Raw genomic sequence first — 20669 nt, 5'->3', positions numbered from 1 at the left:
ATTATGCTAATCCACAAGTAACTATTTTCCAGAATAAAATTCAAGGCTCTCAAGAGAAAAAACAAAATTTGCTCTCAAAAAAGTAAATTCACAATATTCAGCATCCAATAAAAAATTACCAGTCTTGCAAGAAGCAGAAAAATGTGACCCATACGCAGTTTAAAAAATAAATAAATCAGTCAATAGCAATAGATCTAGAATGCTACCATGCTATGGAAGTAACAAGGACTTTAAAATAGCTATTATAAATAAACTAAACTATTTCAAGGATAACATGAATATAATAATGAATAGAGAAAAGGATAATATGAAGAAACAAATAGGCCCTGGCCTGTTTTTCTCAGTGGTTAGAGCACTGGCCCACAGACTGAGGGTTGCAGGTTCGATTCCCAGTCAAGGGCACATACCTCAGTTGTGGGCTCGAGTCCCAGCCACAGTTGGGGCCCATGTGGGAGGCAATCAATCGATGTGACTCTCTTACCTAGATGTTTCTACTTGGTCTGAAAATCAATGAAAAAAAATATCCTCAGGTGAGGATTTAAAAAAAAAGAAACCAACAAATGAACTTTAAAAGATAAAAAATAAGAGCAAAAATGAAATTCCATTGGATGGAATTAAACACAGATTACAAACTTTACCAAAAAAATCAGTGCTACATATAAACTATCCAAACAGAAGCAGAGAGAGAAAATGAAGTCTGGAAAACAAATGAACAGAGCTTCAGTCACCTGTGTAGCAACATCAGCTGGTCTAATATATGTGTAATTAGAGTACCAGAAGGAGAAGAAAAAAGATAGTTGAGGAAATAATGCCTGAAAATTATCCAAACTCAGAGCAACATCAGCATGATGGCAAACTAAGAACTAGACCCTCATGCCCCCACCGAAACACCAAATAAACAGTAACATTCAGACCAAAGCAGCTCTGGGAGAACTACAGAAACCAGTTAAGAAGCTGCAACAACCAAGTAAATACCTAACCAAGAGAAAGATTCACTCAAAATGGTAGGAAATTCCATGTTTTCTCTCCACACTGAGTAGCATGATGAAATCCTGTGCCTTCTAGCTCTGTCCAGCCGGGGATGTGAATCACTCCTTTGTCCAGTTTGTCCACGCGGTATATGTTACCCAATCATTAGTCACTTAGTACTCATCTTGATTATCAGGATCACTGGTCACAGTATTTATATTCAAGTAACTCTTATGTTACTTTAATGGCTCCAAAGTGCAAGAGTAGTGATGCTGACAATGCAGATATGCCAAAGAGAAGCCCTAAACTACTTTATCCTAGTATGTATGTATAGGAGAAAACAGAGTATGTAAATGTGTGTGTATACATATACACACACACACACACACACTTATGTGTGTGTGTGTGTGTGTATATATATGTATATATATATGGTTCCATACTCTGTGATTTCGGGGATCCATGCGGTGTTAAGACAGATTCCCTGCAGATAAAACCAAGAGATAGTACAGCATGCCTACCAAAAAGGCCAAAATCAAAATAAGAGAGATACTACCAAATGTCGGCATGAATGTGGAGGAACCTAAACTCTCATACATCATTAGTAGTAGAAGAAGCATGGCTTTGTTGGGAAAAGGTCTAACAGTTTCCTATAAAAGTAAGCATATACCTACACTTTATCCAACAATTATATTCCTAAGTATTTGCCCAAGAAGAATAAAAATATATACTTAATACTAAGATTTCTGCACAAATGATTATATGTAGTAACTTTATTTAACAGCCCAAACTAGAAACCACCCACACATCCATCAACAGTTGAATGGATAAAAAATTTTGGTTCATTCAAGTAAAGAAATACTACTCAGCAATAAAAAGAAATTAACTAATATAACACACACCAACATGAATGACTCTCAAAAATTAAGAAATGAATTTTTCTCAGAGAAAAATCAACCAAAACACAAAGGAAGAAGAGTTAAACATATGAAAAAGTCTTAATACCAATAATCATACAAATAAACAGTAAAGCAATGAGCTACTATTTTTTTGTCCACTGAATTACAAAAAGTACATAAAAGAATGACAACACCCAATATTGGCAAGGGCAGGAAAAGAAACCTATAGAAAGCTATAGTCTGAAGTATAAAATTCTATAGCATTTCCTGAAGGTAATCTGGATATACATAGCAAAAGCCTCCAACATACACATACTCTTTTTCAACTTCTAGGACTATCCTATCTAATAATAGACAAACATGGTAATTGACCGTACCTTCGCTATACCTCCCATGGGCTAATCAGCATGATATGCAAATTAACCGCCAACAAAGATGGTGGCTAATTTGCATACTGCAGGCAGGGCGGGACAGCGCCATCCCGCCTGACCTGCCGCCATCCAAGCCTGCTATCTGCAACCCGGGGCGGCGGGCGTCCATGTGAGACCTGACCAGGGTGGCCGGGCGGGGCAGCAGCGATCGGCCGGCCCACCCGGGCATCCCACGGGCGACCCGACCCGGGGCGGCACCCCAACCCCCAGATCGGCCCTGCCGTGTGCACGACCCGGGGAGGCGGGGCAGGCACCAAGGGATTGGGCCTGCCATCTGCCACCCAGGGAGCAGGCCTAAGCCAGCAGGTGGTTATCTCCCGAGGGGTCCCAGACTGTGAGAGGGCACAAGTGGGGCTGAGGGACACTCCCCCACCCTCCCACCCCCGCCAGTTCACAAATGGCTAATATGCAAATAGACCAAATGGCAGAACAACCGGTTGCTATGATTCACACTGACCACCAGGGGGCAGATACTCAACGCAGGAGCTTCCCCCTGGTGGTCAGTGTGCTCCGACAGGGGGAGCACCGCTCAGCCAGAAGCTGGGCTAGCGGCTGGGGAGTGCAGTGGCGGTAGCAGGAGCCTCTCCCGCCCCCACGGCAGGTGGAGAGCCCTCAACGAGTCCCGGACTGTGACAGGGTGCAGGCTGGGCTGAGGGACACCACCACCGCCCCCCCCCCCCCCAATGCACAAATGTCGTGCACTGGGCCTTTAGTACTAAATAAGAAACTAAGACTAATGCAGCCCAGCCAGTGTGGTTCAGTGGTTGAGTGTTGACCTATGAACTAGGCGATCACAGTTCGATTCCGGTCAGGACACATGCCCAGGTTGTGGGCTTGATCCCCAGTGTGGGGCATGCAGAAGGCAGCTGACCAATGATTCTCTCTCATCATTGATGTGTCTATCTCTCTCTCTCTCTCTTCCTCTCTTAAATCATTAAACATATTTTTTTAGAAGAATACTCATAGAGTTATTATTTATAATACAAAATAGAATAGAGTTTAAATTTTATATGTCCGTATAACAAAATAGTAAGCAGCCATTAAAAGTCAAGTCATCTGAATAGTTAATGAAATCAAATAATGTTATTTTAGCCATCACTACTATAATTTCCTTCCTAGTCTTCAAAGCAAAGGTAAAATATTTAGGTTTTTGTTCAATGCCAAAACAATGATCATGGTATAATGTTTAATTTCAAAAAAAACAGTATATAAAACCATATACAAGACACATATTATTTTTTAAATGTATGTGTGCACACATGCACACACAAATATACCAAAACATTATCTCCCAATGGTGAGGTCATGGGTGACTTTTGTTTTGTTTGTTAATCCACACTCGAGGATATTGTTCCATTGATTTTTAGGGAGAGTGAAAGAGAGAGGGAAAGACAGAGATAAATACTGATGTGAGAGAAACACATCAATTGGTTGCCTCTTGCACAAGCCCCAACCAGAGTCCAGGCCAGGTAGGAGCCTGCAACTAAGATATATGCCCTGGATCAGAATCGAACCCGAGACCTTTTGGTCCACAGGCCAACGCTCTATCCACTGAGCCAAACCAGCGAGGGCCATGTGTGACTTTTTATTAACCCTTTCTGTATTTTCTAAATTTTCTATAATAAATATACATTACTTTCATAATTATTTTAAAAATCAATAATATTTCTTTAAATTACCTAAAAGTATATACAAAAGGAGTTTTAAAATGTATTTTCTGCCCTGGCCAGGTGGCTCAGTTGGTTGGAGTGTCATCCTGTACACCAAAAGGTCGTGGGTTCGATTCCCAGTCAGAGTGGGTAAGGGAAGCAACCAATCCATGTTTCTCTCTCACATAGGTGTTTTTCTCTCTCTCCCTCTCATCCCCTCACATCTTTCTCTCCCTTCATCTCTCTCTAAAAATCAATAAAAACATATCATCAGGTGAGGATTTAAAAAAACACTTATTTTGTAATCTAAATGATCTGCTATTATCTTGGTCACAAGCATTTCACTGTTATCCTATATAATAAAAGCTTAATATGCAAATTGTCCCCTCGGGCAGTGGTTCAACCGGGAGTTCAACCAGGAAACCAGAAGTTCGACCACTTGCTATGACGTGCACTGACCACCAGGGGGAGGCACGGAACATGGTGGGCTTTGGCAACGTGGTGCTGGCAGTGGAGGTGCTGCTGGCCCTGATGGGCCCTGACGAGAGCAAGACCATGGCAGAGTGGGACCGTGGCAGGATGGCGGAACAGGTGAGCAGGCGGCGCCGGGCCAAGGTGGGTGTGAGCAGGGGCCTGATCGCCCGGCACCAGCTGTGGCAGTGGGGAGCGGGGCCGCTGCCCAGCTAGGTGCTGAGGGAGCTGGGAGGGGGGCCCGGCCCACACCGTCCTGCAGACAGTAACCAGTGGCGGTGGCAGCAGGGACCTGGCTCCAATCGATCACCCTGCAGGCAGGATGATGGAGCAGGTGAAGGGATGGTGCCAGGCCATGGCAGGGTGCCAGGCGGGACTACAAGGCTGGGGGCATGAGCTAGAGCAGCCGTGGGCAAACTACGGCCCGCAGGCCGGATCCGGCCCGTTTGAAATGAATAAAACTATTGAAATAAAAGACCATACCCTTTTATGTAATGATGTTTACTTTGAATTTATATTAGTTCACACAAACACTCCATCCATGCTTTTGTTCCGGCCCTCCGGTCCAGTTAAAGAACCCATTGTGGCCCTCGAGTCAAAAAGTTTGCCCACCCCTGAGCTAGAGCCTGATCTCCACAGAACACCCCAAGGGACCCCACCTGTGTACAAATTCGTGCACCAGGCCTCTAGTGTAAGTATAAAAATTCCACATGCAAAATTGTTTTTTGTTACTAATCCCAAATAAGCCATGACTGTCCAGAGGTGGAAGATCTACAGATAATGACATCTCATTAACATTGCCATCCATAAAGTGCAGGATAGTATGTATATTAAGATGATCCTTTTGTGTCTTAGAATTTTTAAAGAATATTTCAATAATATATAGACACGTATGTGCTAATATGTCTACAGTTTTGTTTTCAGCTTAGAATTAAAAGAAACCACCAGAAATGGTTACCTTTTTGGTAGAAGAAATTTGTATCTACTGTTTCAATTATGAACCATTTCTGTACTCTTCATTTTTCTTTTAAACTTTTGGTTTGTTGCCGAAACCGGTTTGGCTCAGTGGATAGAGCGTCGGCCTGCGGACTGAGGGGTCCCGGGTTCGATTCCGGTCGGGGGCATGTACCTGGGTTGCGGGCTGATCCCCAGTGGGAGATGTGCGGGAGGCGGCTGATCGATGTTTCTCTCTCATCGATGTTTCTGACTCTCTATCTCTCTCCCTTCTTCTCTGTAAAAAATCAATAATAAAAAAAAAATAAAAATAAATAAATAAACTTTTGGTTTGTTTAGTTTGCTACTTACCATGGAGCACTTCTCTAGTACTTCCTCCTGGAACTTCAGGAATCGTTCCTGAACCTCAGCTTCATTGAGGAAAAAGGAAAGAAAGTGAGTGAAGGGCTGCTTTCTTCTAAAAGTGAGCAAAAGAACATCAATCCGAGTTCGGGCTGAAATTACACCACTTCGATGCTGGCCAGTGATTACTGCAAACAAAAAAAATATACGATTAACGATATTTATACGATAAATATTTATACGAAAAAATATACGATAAGCATTTGATGTAAGATAGGCGACCTCCTGATACTGTCATATGTGGGGAGCTGCTGAATGTGTACATAATTCTAAACAGCGGACAGAATCAAGAGTAAGAAACTTAAAATGAATTCAGTCTAAGCAGATGAGGTCTTAAAACAAAAAATCCTTAAAGACCAGCTGATGAACTAGAAAAATGAGCTACAAAGCAAACCCTCATACTTTGTTGGTGGAAATGTAAAATGGTGCAGCTGCTATGAGAAAGTTTGGCAGGTCCTTAAAAAGTTCAAAAGGGCCTGGCAGTGTAGGCTCAGCAGTTGAGCTTTGACCTATGAACCAGGTGGCCATGCTTCAATTCCCAAGCCTGGTTTGGGGGCTTGATCCCCAGTAGGGGGCATGCAGGAGGCAGCCAATGAATGATTCTCTCTCATCCTTGATATTTCTCTCTCTCTTCCTCTCTCAAATCAATAAAAATATATATTTTTTTAAAGTTAAAAAGGAATTACCATATGACTCAGCAATTCCCACACCGAGATAGAAACCCAGCCTAGGCAGTTTGGCTCAGTGGACAGAGCATCGACCTATAGACCAAAGGGTCCCAGGTTCAATTCCAGTCAAGGGCACATGCCTGGTTGCCAGCTCAATCCCCAGTAGGGGGCGCGCAGGAGGCAGTCAATCAATGATTCTCTCTCATCATTGATGTTTCTATCTCTCTCTCCCTCTTCCTTCCTCTCTGAAATCAATACAAATATATTTTTAAAAATAAAATAAAGCCCTAGCCGGTTTGGCTCAGCGGATAGAGCATTGGCCTATGAACTGAAGGGTCCCAGGTTCGATTCCGGTCAAGGGCACATGCCCAGGTTTTGGGCTCGATCCCCAGTGTGGGGCGTGCAGGAGGCAGCGGATCAATGATTCTCTCTCATCGTTGGTGTTTCTATCTCCCTTTCTCTCCGAAATCAATAAAAATATAAAACTAACTAACTAACTAAATAAATAAAAATAAAATAAACATTATTTATATATTACTATAGGATAGCAAAAATGGGGAACATATTCAACTGTCAATGGTGATTAGGTCTGGGTTTCCTATTATAAAAGATTTCCCTTTATACCAGTATATAATTTCTGCAAGTTTCCATGTTTAAAGCATACAGTAATTATAAAATTAGGGGGGGGAAATAGATAAATAAACTTAAATGCAATTATAAAATATTTCAATATTTGTAACTTGAACTTTAAAGCTTAAGGAAAGACCTAAGTTTTTTATTTGTAAGTCTTTTTTTTGTTGTTGTTAAACCTCAACGATATTTTTTCCTTTGATTTTTAGAGAGAGGAAGGGGAGGAGGGCCGAGGAGAGAGAAAGGAACTTCGATGTGAGAAAAACACATGGATTGGCTGCCCCCCACACAAGCCCTGACCAGGGCCAGGAATTGAACCTGCAACCCAGGTACAAGCCCTTGACTGGGAAATCAAACCCTCAACCCTTCAGAGTGTGGGCCAATGCCCTAACCACTAAGCCAAACCAGCCATGGCTTTATTTGTAATTCTAATGAACTGAATGTATATTTTTTAGAAGTCCTTTATAAATGTCACTGAAGTTCTTAGGCTGGAGTTTACTGAAGTTACAAGATGCTGGGGAAAACTCTAGTACTGTGCTGTCCAATATAGGAGTCCACATGCAGCTAGTTAAACTAGAGGTTAAATGAATTAGAATTAAATAGAACTACAAATTCAGTTCCTCAGTCACACTAGCCACATTTCAAGTACTCACAGTCACATGTGCCAGTGGCTGCTGTGCTGGACAGGGCAGATAGAGAACATACCATCATCACAGGAAGTTCTTTGGGACAGCACTGCTCTAAAGTCAACTGTTACTTATCTGTCACAATGATTATTCTTACATAGCACAAAATAAGAAGAGTACTTGAATTTTTTTTCTCCTAAAACAATACAATCTGCAGGTGTTTATGGAAAATAGATTACTGAAGGCTGCTGAACTTAGTTGATTTTTTAGAAGTCCTATAGTTTTAGGATGAATTTTTTAAAAATTTGTCCCCACACTGACCCTCACTCAAAGCTGTTGCCCTTGGTTCACACTGATGTTCGGTACAGACATTTTCTGACTTGTTTTATATCACCCAACTAGTTTTCCTCACCCAAGCAGTTATTTGAATCACGCTGGCATTTTAATCGCTACTCAGAGTCTACAAAGCAAGGTAAAAACAAGCAAACACTTATGGAAAGTGCTGGACTTTATTTCAAATTTGCAGGTCTCATTGGTTTCCTCTAATTCTAACTTGAAACAATTCACACCCTCCATTTCAAGCTACTGAAGCATAAAATAAATAAATCACAATGAAATCCAGGAGCTTTATCCCATCAGTGCCAGGTAAAGTATAAAATGAAGGCCCAGGTATTCAATCAAGATAAGGTGGTATAATTACATCTTTCTCCATTTGGTAGATTGATACTGATAAATCACAAAAAGGCCAATAGCTACAGAACCTCATAACGAATACAGTCACTAAACACCTCAGTTGGGTTACATTATTCCATACACACACAAAAATGATTGCAAATATAACGTATACACTGGGTCTCACCAATTTCTCCTTCTTGTCCAGGCTTAGGAATACTAATAGAAGTTTTGGTCTCCACCTCTAGTTTCTTCTTAGTGTCCCCTCTCTTTCCAACTATATGTCTATAATATAAAGAAAAAATTAATTATTGGAAGGATATTGGGCAAAAATGTACCAAAATAAAGAATTCCATCACATTTAAATACCAGAGATACTCCATTACAGAAAAGTGCTTCAGTGAAAGTTCAATAAATGTAGAGGAACTTACAAGTCATATAGTTTTGTTTTGGTTTTGTGGGTGTTTTTTTGTATTGTTTTGTTTTGTTTTAATTTTAGAGAGAGATTAAGGGGAGAGGAAGAGAGAGAGAGAAACATCAGTGAGAGAGAAACATTGATTGGCTGCCTCCTGCATACCCCCTACTAGGGATCGAGCCCATAACCCAGGCCTGTGCCCTGACAGGAATCGAATTGGTGACATCTTAGTTCATGGGTTGATGCTCAACCACTGAGCCACACTGGCCTGGAACAAGTCATATAGCTTTACAGAACATACAGCATTACACTCATTGACAAAAGGATGTCCTACAGCCAAATTCAATGTAAAGGAATAATTACTATGCCTAATATCTGTTTGCTTCTTAAAATTACATTAAAATCTGAGTCTGCACTTGACTGAAAGGAAAGCTGACATAGTCTCAAAGGCAATTCCAGCAACCAATGGGACTACAGTTTGAGGGGGGAGAGCCTTGTCCTTTTGGAGTACAAGTTAACTACATTATGAATTCATCCTAAGGGAACTGTCCTTAATTAATTAAATAAGGGTAAAGAACTTAGCAAAGAGTAGCATCCACCATTCAGGATGGATTCAAAGGCACAGAGGATAAACAGGCAAACCTCAGGAGGCTGAATTCACACAGACAAGTTTTATTTGGGAGAGTTTACCTAAAAATTTGGAAATTTCACCTAAATTTAGATTTTCAGGTTCTGTAGATAAGTTAGAAGATATGACAACAACAGACTGAAGCCTATTCTCATCCCTAAAAATGGAACATGAGCTCATCATGAATCCCATCACTCCCTAATATCTTTCACCTACTCCACCTGATTATCTATAGATTCATTTACACTACTTGCCTAGCACTCCTAGTATAAATAATTCTGACATTCCAAAGTTATCTTCTGGAATCCATAATAATTAGATTTGTTACAGTGAATAAGACTACTGGATCCCAGGAGAGAAGTTTCAGTATCTATAAAGCATTAAGAGACCTTCACTGGACTATAAAGTTAAGAGAAAAACTCCCCCATCATCAACAGTATTTTGGCTTCTATGACTTTAATACAGTACCCAGTAACATGGGTGACTATGTCTAAAACTGTCCATTTGCTTTAATTTTTTTCAATATTATTTTATATTCGTTTCAGGTGTGCAGCATAGTGGCTAGACCAGCCGTGGGCAAACTACGGCCCGCGGGCCGGATCCGGCCTGTTTGAAAGGAATAAAACTAAAAAAAAAAAAAGACCGTACCCTTTTATGTAATGATGTTTACTTTGAATTTATATTAGTTCACACAAACACTCCATCCATGCTTTTGTTCCGGCCCTCCGGTCCAGTTTAAGAACCCATTGTGGCCCTCGAGTCAAAAAGTTTGCCCACCCCTGGGCTAGACGATCATATACTTTACACAGTGATCCCCTAATATTTCAAGAACCCACCTGGCACCACACATAGTTAATACAATATTATTGACTATATTTCCTACATTGTACTTTACATCCCCATTACTATTTCGGAACTACCGATTTGTACTTCTTAATCCCTTCACCTTTTCATCCAACCCCCCAACTCCCTTCCCCTCTGGCAACCATCAGTATCTATAAGTCTATTTTTTTATTTTTTCCTTTATTTTGTTCTTTAGATCAGCGGTCGCCAACCAGTGGTCTGTGGTGGTCTGTGAGATCCAAAAGGTTGGCGACCCCTGGTTTAAGGAAACCTTTGAAGCAATGGTCGCCAAAGACAAATGGTATTTGTCTTTCTCTGACTTAGTTCACTTAGCATAATACCCATGCTGTTGAAAATGGTAATATTTAAGTCCTTTTTATAGCTGAGTAATATTCTATTGTATATATGTACCACAGCTTTTTTTAAAAAAATATATTTCTTGCCCTGGCTGGTTTGGCTCAGTGGATGGAGCGTTGGCCTGCGGACTCAAGGGTCCCAGGTTCGATTCCGGTCATGGGCATGTGCCTTGGTTGCGGGCACATCCCCAGTGGGAGGTGTGTAGGAGGCAACTGATCGATGTTTCTCTCTCATCAATGTTTCTGGCTCTCTGTTCCTCTCCCTTCCTCTCTGTAAAAAATCAATAAAATATATTTAAAAATATATATATATATATATTTCTTTATTGATTTCAGAGAGGAAGGGAGAGGGAGAGAGAGATAGAAACATCAATGCTGAGAGGGAATCATTGATCGGCTGCCTCCTGCACGCCCCCTACTGGGGATCAAGCCCACAACCCGGGCATAAGCCCTTGGCCGGAATCGAACCTGGGACCTTTCAGTCCGCAGGCCAACGCTCTATCCACTGAGCCAAACCGGCTAGGGCTGTACCACAGCTTTTTTATCCACTCATCTATTGATGGGCACTTGGGTTGCTTCCATATCTTGGCTATCTATCTTCTATATATATAAAAAGCTAATATGCTAAGTATCCAACCATCCGCACTGACCATCAGGGGGCAGACACTCAACGCAGGAGCTGCTGTGACGTGCACTGGACATTTACAGAGAAACGGCAGCACGGACCTAGCACCCACAAAGCAACACCTGGCTTCCCCCAAGTGGGACACAAGCCCTACCACCACCCCAGAGCAACAGCCCAGCAAATTGCAACTGACACTGACAGGACCCCATGGCACAAAATGCGGCCCCCTAGCCCAGCCCAGCCCAAAACGGTGGCTGTAGGCCCCAGGTAATGATGTCATGTAGCAACACCTGGCTTCCTCTCCCTAGCAACTAGCCTCCTTGGAGTTTCTTCAGCCCAGGAACACAACTTGCTTTATAGCCAGTTGCAAACATTTCACACTTTAACCAAATGTCTGTGAAGTGTTTCCGCAGGCCTCATCTCATTTGATCCTCACAGAAGTCCTGAAGTAGGTAGACGGGAGACTCATGGAATCCTATTTTCCTTTCATTAACTGGAAAATAGTGATTTAGAAAGCTTAGAAACTTGACCCAACTGAAAAAAAAAATGGTGGACCTTGAAAATGACTTCAGGTTTTCTCACTGTGCAGAATATAGTCAAACACTGCTGCAGTAAATATTTTGCCCTTTGTTCTCCCTGCGTGATCTACAATAATAATCTGCTTCTGATATTTACTGCTGTGTTGCTGACAATTACCTGAAAGAGAAGTTGGGGTGCTTCACTGGGCTGGAAAAAGTTTAGCTAAATCAGAAAGCAGGTCTAATTAAACAAGTTTATTCTATATACTCCCTCTGTCCCATAATAATAGTAGCAAGTGAATATTTAAACGGGAATTATTGGCAAATGCAGCTGTAAGTTATGTTGTAGCGCAAAATTGCAAAGCCTTCAATCAAAATCAATGTTTCATGACATCTGTCATTTGTTTTGACACATCTTTCAATTTTTAGGTTAATCTAATTATTACAAAGTATAACTATTTTTCTAATTTCATCCGCTGATCGAAATCAATTGTTTTATTTCAGTTGAATATCGACCCATTGTAAAAGTAAGATTTAAAAAAGAGAGTTTTCAAGATGGAGTTGCGATTGTCCAGTTCTTGATGCATCAAAAGGAAAAGGAGCCAAAACCGGTTTGGCTCAGTGGATGGAGCATCGGCCTGCGGACTGAAGGGTCCCAGGTTCGATTCCGGTCAAGGGCATGTACCTGGGTTGCGGGCACATCCTCAGTGGGAGATGTGCAGGAGGCAGCTGATCGATGTTTCTCTTTCATCGATGTTTCTGGCTCTCTGTCTCTCTCCCTTCCTCTCTGTAAAAAATCAATAAAATATATTAAAAAAAAAAAAAAGAAAGAAAGAAAAAGGAAAAGTTGTAGAAAGGTGCAAAACAATTTAAGTGCAACAATTTAGCTGCAAAACAATTTAAGTGCAACAGAATGACCATATCAAGAATTTGGAAACGTGCTTCCGAAAATAATTGTCAAGGAGAATCTTATCCTAATGTTGATTCTTTAAAAAAACAAAACTGTGGACGTAAATGCAAAGATTATGGAGAAAAACTTGAAAAACTCAGACATATTCCATATTAGCCTTGATAATATTTCTCCCGAAATACTGGATAATACGTTTCTGTCACTTCAACAAGTTATGCTGGAAGCAATGAAGAACGATGACTCCAATAATATTAAGCTCACGCATATAGGGAAATTGCAACCAAGGGATCCTACCTACAAGTTTAAAATGCAGTAACGAAATTATTGAAAAACCCAGAAACTATCTGAACACTCAAAATACAAATTAGGAGTACTATTTTTAATTTATTGTTTAATTTCATCCAGTTTTTTTATAATAAATGTTGCGTCCTATATTTATTTTCTTTTGCTGCTATTATTATGGGACAAATTACATTCATCAACTGCTATTATTATTATGGGACAGAGGGAGCATATAAAAGGCTAAGCTGACTCGTGCATGTGTGATACATATAAAGCTCTCGCTGGCGCCAATCACATGCGTGTTTCGATCTGTCATTGTCGATTGTGAATTTGGTTGACACTTCTATTATAGAGAAAGGGTGAATAGAGATATTAAAATATTTCTTCTGCCGAAACCGGTTTGGCTCAGTGGATAGAGCGTCGGCTTGCGGACTGAGGGGTCCCAGGTTCGATTCCGGTTAAGGGCGTGTACCTGGGTTGCGGGCACATCCCCAGTAGGGGATGTGCAGGAGGCAGCTGATCGATGTTTCTCTCTCATCGATGTTTCTAACGCTCTATCTCTCTCCCTTCCTCTCTATAAAAAATCAATAAAATATTAAAAAATATATATATTTCTTCTAATTAATTTCCTTTCAATGTGCATGAATTTGTGCACCGGGCCAGTAGTTGTAAATAAAACTGCAATGAACACAGGGATGCATATTAGCATTTGGGTTTCTTCAGATATATATCCAGAAGTGGAACTGCTTGGTCACAGGGAAATTCCATTTTTAATTTTTTGAGAAACCTACATACTGTTTTCCACAGTGGCTGCACCATTTTGCATTCCCACTAACAGTGTACAAGGGTTCCCTTTTCTCCACATAATCACCAAACTTGCTGTTTATTGGTATATTGATAGCCATTCTGACAGGTGTGAGTGTACATTTGTTTTTACATGGGTTAACCAAACCGAATTATTCCCATTAAGATCTATGGTAGCAAGCCAGTTCTAAAATTACGAGATGTTTAGAAGAGGATCAGAACTCCCCAATTTACATGTGGTTTTTCTCTGTGTTGGGCTAGAGATCCTATCACATCAACTCTGTCAGGGGTTTGTCTTTACAGGCCTTATCAGTAAGGGGTGCTTTCAACCAGGCCCCTATTTGATAGCATGTTGTTAGTGAACAAGCCCATCATAAAAAGTGCTGGCTCAAAGTGTTGTCTGCGCACCTTAGAAAGGGAAGTATATGAAGGTTAAAGATGCTTTGGACTCAAACAAACCTTGGGCAAGTCACTTAATCACTCTAAGCCTATTTCTTCACTTATAAAAAATGGAGTGAATAACACCTAAGTATCCTAAGTATGTTGTAAAGATTAAATGGGATCATATATAAAAAGGGCTTCCCAGTGACTGGCACATAGCTCAGGACAGTCCATGCTATCCTCATTAAGCCCATAATGGCACACTCCCAATTAAAATAGACAGATTCAAAAGAGATTTACATGGAAACTCTAAAACATTCACTACAATAATACAGATAGGCGGTAAAAGGATGACTGCTTTATTAAATGTAAAAGTGGAAATTCTACCAGATTGAGTGGTTCTCAATCTTGGCTGCACAGTGAAATCACCTGGAGTTCTTAAAAAAAAAAACAACTAATGATACCTGCGTCCAGCTCCACAGATTCTGATTTAATTGGTCTGAGGTGCAGCCAGATATCAAGAGTTTTAAAAGCTCCCCAGATGATGCTAATGTGCACCTAAGGGTGAGAACCACAGTGCCGATCTAATCCACCATTACGCTTTGGTTATAAATTAGTTTGGCCAGGTAATTTTTCCTTGATCCCAACAAGCCTACAGAAATGATTCATAAAAAGGAATCTTCCTAGTAAATATTGTCTATTAAGTTGAATTTAACAGAACCAATATCTAATCTAACACACAAGTCACCTGGTACAGGAGTTCTTAAAATACACAGAATTCAAAGATGATGCTGGAATCATAAATCTAAGGAATTTTTACACATCTTAGCAGTAGTAGATACACACATTAAATAAAACACATTACATTGATTTTATCAGGAACTGAGCCACGACTTTTTCAAGTCATGTTTCTTAGAAAAAAATGTCAGTGCACTCTCCTTGCTAGGAGCATGCCCACGCTTTTCCCTCCCCTCTTTCCTTCCCCCACAGGCGTGCATCTCCTAAATTCTAAGGGACCCCACAAGACAGGAGCAATGGGCAGCAGCTGCTCATGCCAGGTTAACTCCCTAGACCTGTCTCTACGGCCCCCCTTTTCTCTGACTTCTCAGTGAGCCAAAGCAGCCCCCATAGGCTCATTTCTTTTCTGTTTCTAGAGCCAAAGCAGCCCTGCCTAGGCTCTCTCCTGTGGCTTCTTCTATCCTAAACCCTTCCTTGTTTCAGTCCCCAGCTTTAATAAATATACTCTCAAAATCAAAAAAGAAGAAGAAAATGTCACTGGGACCCAAGAGGAAAGTGAGCTGTCCAGGGTTAACATTTGATTTCCCGTTTGGCCACATTCTAGAAGAATTTCATCCTTACGAGGTATTTCAGCCGGAACCGGTTTGGCTCAGTGGATAGAGCGTCGGCCTGCAGACTGAAGGGTCCCAGGTTCGATTCCGGTCAAGGGCATGTACCTGGGTTGCGGGCACATCCCCAGTGGGAGATGTGTAGGAGGCAGCTGATCGATGTTTCTCTCTCATCGATGTTTCTAACTCTCTATCTCTCTCCCTTCCTCTCTGTAAAAAATCAATAAAATATATTAAAAAAAAAAAAAGAGGTATTTCAGAATACTCTCAAGGTTGATGAAACTGAAACTACTGCCTCTTGGAGCTACAAATATGGTATATGATTCCATATTTGTAGATCTCCTCTCATAAAGGAGATTGGACAGAACTAATTCATCTGGTACAAAACAGAAAACTGAGAACCACGCTGCCAAGTCACTGCAGCTCAGCAGCTCCTGCATTGAGCATCTGCCCCCTGGTGGTCATTGCACATCATAGCTACTGGTCAGACAGTCGAATGATCAGACGGCCGCTTAGGCTTTTACATATAGACTAGTGGCCCAGTGCATGAAATTCATGCAGGAGGGAGGAGGGTGTCTCTCAGCCCGGCCTGCACCCTCTCCAATATGGGACCCCTTGGGGTATGTCCAACTGCTGATTTAGGCCTCAATCCCTGGGATGAGGCCTAAACTGGCAGTCGGACATTCCTCTTGCAATCCGGGACCACTGGCTCCTAACCACTCACTTGCCTGCCTGCCTGATCACCCCTAACCACTCTGCCTGCTGGCCCACTCGCCCCCAACTTCGCCCCCCGCAGGCCTTCTTGCCCCCAACTGCCCCCCCTTGCCAGCCTGATCGCCCCCAACTGCCACCCCCACTGGCCTGATCGTCCCCAACTTCCCACCAGCTTGCTCGCCCCCAACTGCCCCCCCGCCAGCCTGATTGCCCCCTACTGGCCCCCCTGCCGGCCTGATAGCCCCCAACTGCCCCCTCGCCAGCCTGCTTGCCCCCAACTTCCCTCCCCTCCTGGCCTGATCACCCCTTTTGCCTCTGCCTCAGCCCCACCACCATGGCTTTGTCCAGAAGGACGTCCAGAAGGTCTCCCAGAAGGTCTCCCAGTCTAATTAGCATATTACCCTTTTATTAGTATAGATATTATATATACTATTTTGACATGTAATTTTTTTGCAGTGACGTAATTACCGCACGAATCTTTCTTCTAATTAATTTCCTTTCAATTTGCACAAATCCATGCACCAGGCCACTAGTATTCTAATAAATAGGTATGGTATCAGATGGGTATGAGATTTATTGGGATGATCACTTAGTAAGTTGCATAATGTCTAATCACTGGGGTGTACAACTAAAACTAATATAATGTTATATGTCGACTGTAATTGAAAAATAAAAAATTATTGTAAAAAAGAAATTCTAGGACATAAAACCCTAAACTACTTTGTCATTAGTAATCAAGCATTGCAATTAAGTGTGGAAGAGAGAAGAGTCATGTTGCTGCTGAGTTTCCTGGAAAAGCCTCCTCATGAAGCTGCCAGGACCTCACTCACTTGTAGAGCAGGCTGGGGGCCTTCACGGTACACTGGAAGCCTTGCTGGGTCTGTACCACCTCGTAGCCATCACAGGGCTCTTCTGCACACTCCACAAAGCCTGCACAGAAACCATAAAATCTTGCAGAGTGCTGCTCTGTGAACAGTCTTCTCCCCGAGCTGACAACCACTCTCAAGGTTTAAAAAAAAGCAACACACACGCACACACAACAGCCCAACACTTTACATTGCAGAGCCCTGCTCTGACATACCTTGTGACCAGCTCTTAGAAGAAAAATAAAATGAAAAACACCTATTTCAAATCTTCCAATTTTGGAACCTTGGAAAATTAGTAAGTACATACCAGTGTTTCTCCCAGAACGCAAAGACCTAATAAAAATGTTTTGCCCTAGCTGGTTTGGCTCAATGGATAGAGCGTTGGACTGTGGACTGGAAGGCCCCGGGTTCAATTCTGGTCAAGGACACATGCTCGGGTTGCAGGCCCCCCAGTGCGGGACGTGCAGGAGGCAGCCGATCAATGATTCGCTCTCATCATTGATGTTTTATCTCTCTCTCCCTCCCTTCCTCTCTGAAATCAATAAAAATATATACTTTTTAAAAGTTTTACTGCCCCACCGACATGGCTCAACCACTGTTGAGCATCCCTTCCTCTCTGAAATAAAAATATATATATATTTTTTTTAAGTTTTACTTTTTTTTTTAAATATATTTTATTGATTTTTTTACAGAGAGGAAGGGAGAGGGATAGAGAGTTAGAAAAATTGATGAGAGAGAAACATCGATCAGCTGCCTCCTGCACACCCCCTACTGGGGATGTGCCCGCAACCAAGGTACATGCCTTTGACCGGAATCGAACCTGGGACCCTTCAGTCCGCAGGCTGATGCTCAATCCACTAAGCCAAACCGGTTAGGGCAAGTTTTACTATTTTTTATGGAGATGTAACTCACATAACATAAATTCATCCTCTTAAAAATGCACAACTCAGTTGTTTTTAGTTTTAAGACATAAAATTCTTCTAATGAATAAAGTTGGCGGGATACTGTGAGAACTTACTCCATACAGCAGAGACAAAGTGAAATAAAGGAGCCCAAAGACTCCAAGGCTGAAGGGAAATCATGGGGAGCATCAGGGAAGAGACTAACCTCCAAGACTTAGGGCCCAATGAAAAAGCTTATAAAGCAAAAGGCAAATAAAGCAGAGAACCTCAAAGGCCCTGCCAATTTATGCATTTAACCCAAGCCCAAGTTAATTAGCCTGAAAATATTTATAATCCATCTTGACTGTTTAATTTATTTCTTAAATTATCCCTACATCATAATAAAGTTGTGTATTTAGAGCTGCTTGTATATTTCTGCAAGGAAGAGAAAAATAACAACAATAATAACAACTAACATTATTGGGCACTGAATAAAATACTTTACATATATTCATTTATTTAAATAATTTATATATATATATATATATATATTATTTCACAACTTTACAGATAAAGGAAGTTCCTTTTGTTACAGAATACTAATGGCTAATCTTACCAGTTAACTAAAATTGCCCCCTCTTACATTTAAGCCTCTGTACAAAGATGAAATGTAACTAGATTTTGAACGGCCACTGAGCATCCTCATTACACTCAAACACATCAGTCCCCTTACGCACCAACACAAACGGAGCGATGAGAAGCCAATCACCTCAAATTTCAGTACAAGAAAGCAGCACGCTGAGACAAAACCAAGAGCTGCTTCTACAAAACAGAGAGCAGTTTGCTTCTAATCTGACCAACGAGCAACGGGGGTTACCTTGATAGAAGTCCTCCTCCTCTTCTTCATGTGGGTAAGTCTGCTCTTGAATGGGATTCTTCCTATAAATCCGCCCTCCAATTCTTATAAGCTGCGGGCGCAGAACTTCCATGCTACGTTCCCAAACAATAGTCCAGTGAAGTCCTGGAAAAAACAAATGCTCACCTTACCTTTCGATCAGAAAGAAAAACCCTACATATGGATCATTACTCAGCCCTGAAAGGACGAAACTGGGCATCCGCTCACAGGACATCCTGAGCCCCAGCAGCCCTGTTTCCGTTAGACCTCCCTATTTGTGAGCTGTTGTGAGCCAGTCGCTTCATTTTCCACTACATCCTATCATTCCTGGCTCACTGGAGACAGTAATTTGTAAACTATTCAGCACTCCAAAAAAGGTAATTAAAAGATATTAAACCCAGAATATAGAGCCTGTCCACAAATTTGAAAGAAAAACAATAGATGTCTGTTTATTACTTTAACCTAAAAGGAGTAAAATGCAACCTTCTGTGTTTGACCATTTGCAAAGTGTTTCGCCCTTTCTATGAAGCACGATAATTAAAAGGACCAGGGAGCCCTAACCCAGTGGTTCTCAACCTTCTGGCCCTTTAAATACAGTTCCTCATGTTGTGACCCAACCATAAAATTATTTTCGTTGCTACTTCATAACTGCAATGTTGTTCCTGTTATGAATCATCATGTAAATATCTGATATGCAGGATGGTCTTAGGCGACCCCTGTGAAAGGGTCGTTCAACCGCCAAAGGGGTCCCAACCCACAGGTTGAGAACCGCTGCCCTAACCTGTTTGGCTCAGTGGATAGAGTGTCGGCCTGCGGACTGAGGGGTCCCGGGTTCGATTCCGGTCAAGGGCATGTATGCTGGTTGCAGGTACATCCCAGTGGGGGGTGTGCAGGAGGCAGCTGATCGATGTTTCTCTCTCATCTATCCCTCTCCCTTCCTCTCTGTAAAAAATCAATAAAATATATTTTTAAAAGAAATCAGGGATATTTAACACACTTATCCCTCAGAGGGGGGTAAAGGCCCCGACTACTTTCAGAGGTGCTTGAAATGCACACCCAACAAACAGACCCAGATGCCTATGAAAAGTTAAAATATGACTTCACCAACATGATTCTTCAAACCAACACACTGCCCCTGGCCTTGGGTGGTGAACACACAATACAGTGTACAGGCGACGTTTTGTGGAACTGTGCACCTAAAACCTGTATAATTTTAACCAGTGTCACCTCCATAAATTAATAAAAAGGGGGGGGGGGGGGACACACATTGCTGAGAGGAGGAATCCAATTCCCACAGGCCACTGCCCAGCAAACCACACCACTCCCTGAGCAGCCGACGTTCTCGTCACAGCTCAGTGGACCAATAATTCAGGAAACAGGGTTGCTGATGGGCCGGCTGTGTTTAAATCCAACCAGTGTTCCTACCACAGAGGCTTTTAGTGGGTAAGTCTAAGGTGGTTGGTTAGTCTTGAAGCCCAAAATAAAGCTCCCAAGAAAACAGATTAGTCCTTAACAATGACACTAATACTCGGTCCCCCCTCAGCAAGTCACTGTAATTGGCAGTTTGCGTACAGAACCCAGGAGACATTTCGTGTTGTGAGAAATAACCACGAAAAGGAGACTTGAGCGGAGAAGAGGGAGCATAACTAGCAATACCCTGATGTCTCCAGGGCCTCTGTTAAAAATAAAAAAAGGCTCTAGCTGGCTTGGCTCAGTGGATAGAGCATCGGCCTGCGGACTGAAGGGTCCCAGGTTCGATTCCGGCCAAGGGCACATGCCTGGGTTGCGGGCTCGATCCCCAGTAGGGGGTGTGCAGGAGGCAGCTGATCAATGA

The 20669-nt window shown here is 41.9% G+C and overlaps 1 protein-coding gene across 4 annotated transcripts in view; it reads right to left on the bottom strand.

Annotated features, from left to right (window-relative positions):
• The window catches only part of ASCC1 (activating signal cointegrator 1 complex subunit 1), a 134383-nt gene that overhangs the window by 73521 nt on the left and 40193 nt on the right, over positions 1–20669 (bottom strand). For all 4 annotated transcript variants that reach the window (XM_081105325.1, XM_081105324.1, XM_081105323.1 and 1 more), the window contains 4 exons: positions 18818–18961; positions 17024–17123; positions 8559–8656; positions 5725–5903 (listed from right to left, as the gene is read on the bottom strand). In XM_081105325.1, the coding sequence (XP_080961451.1) occupies positions 5725–5903; positions 8559–8656; positions 17024–17123; positions 18818–18929 (489 nt within the window). In that variant the 5' untranslated portion in view covers positions 18930–18961. The remainder of the gene's footprint in view (positions 1–5724; positions 5904–8558; positions 8657–17023; positions 17124–18817; positions 18962–20669) is intronic.

This window comes from Myotis nattereri (assembly GCF_964212035.1).
Source record: "Myotis nattereri genome assembly, chromosome: 13".
Classification (NCBI taxonomy): Eukaryota; Metazoa; Chordata; class Mammalia; order Chiroptera; family Vespertilionidae; genus Myotis; species Myotis nattereri.
Note: the sequence above shows the minus strand (reverse complement) of the source record. Positions and strands in the feature narration are given on the sequence as shown.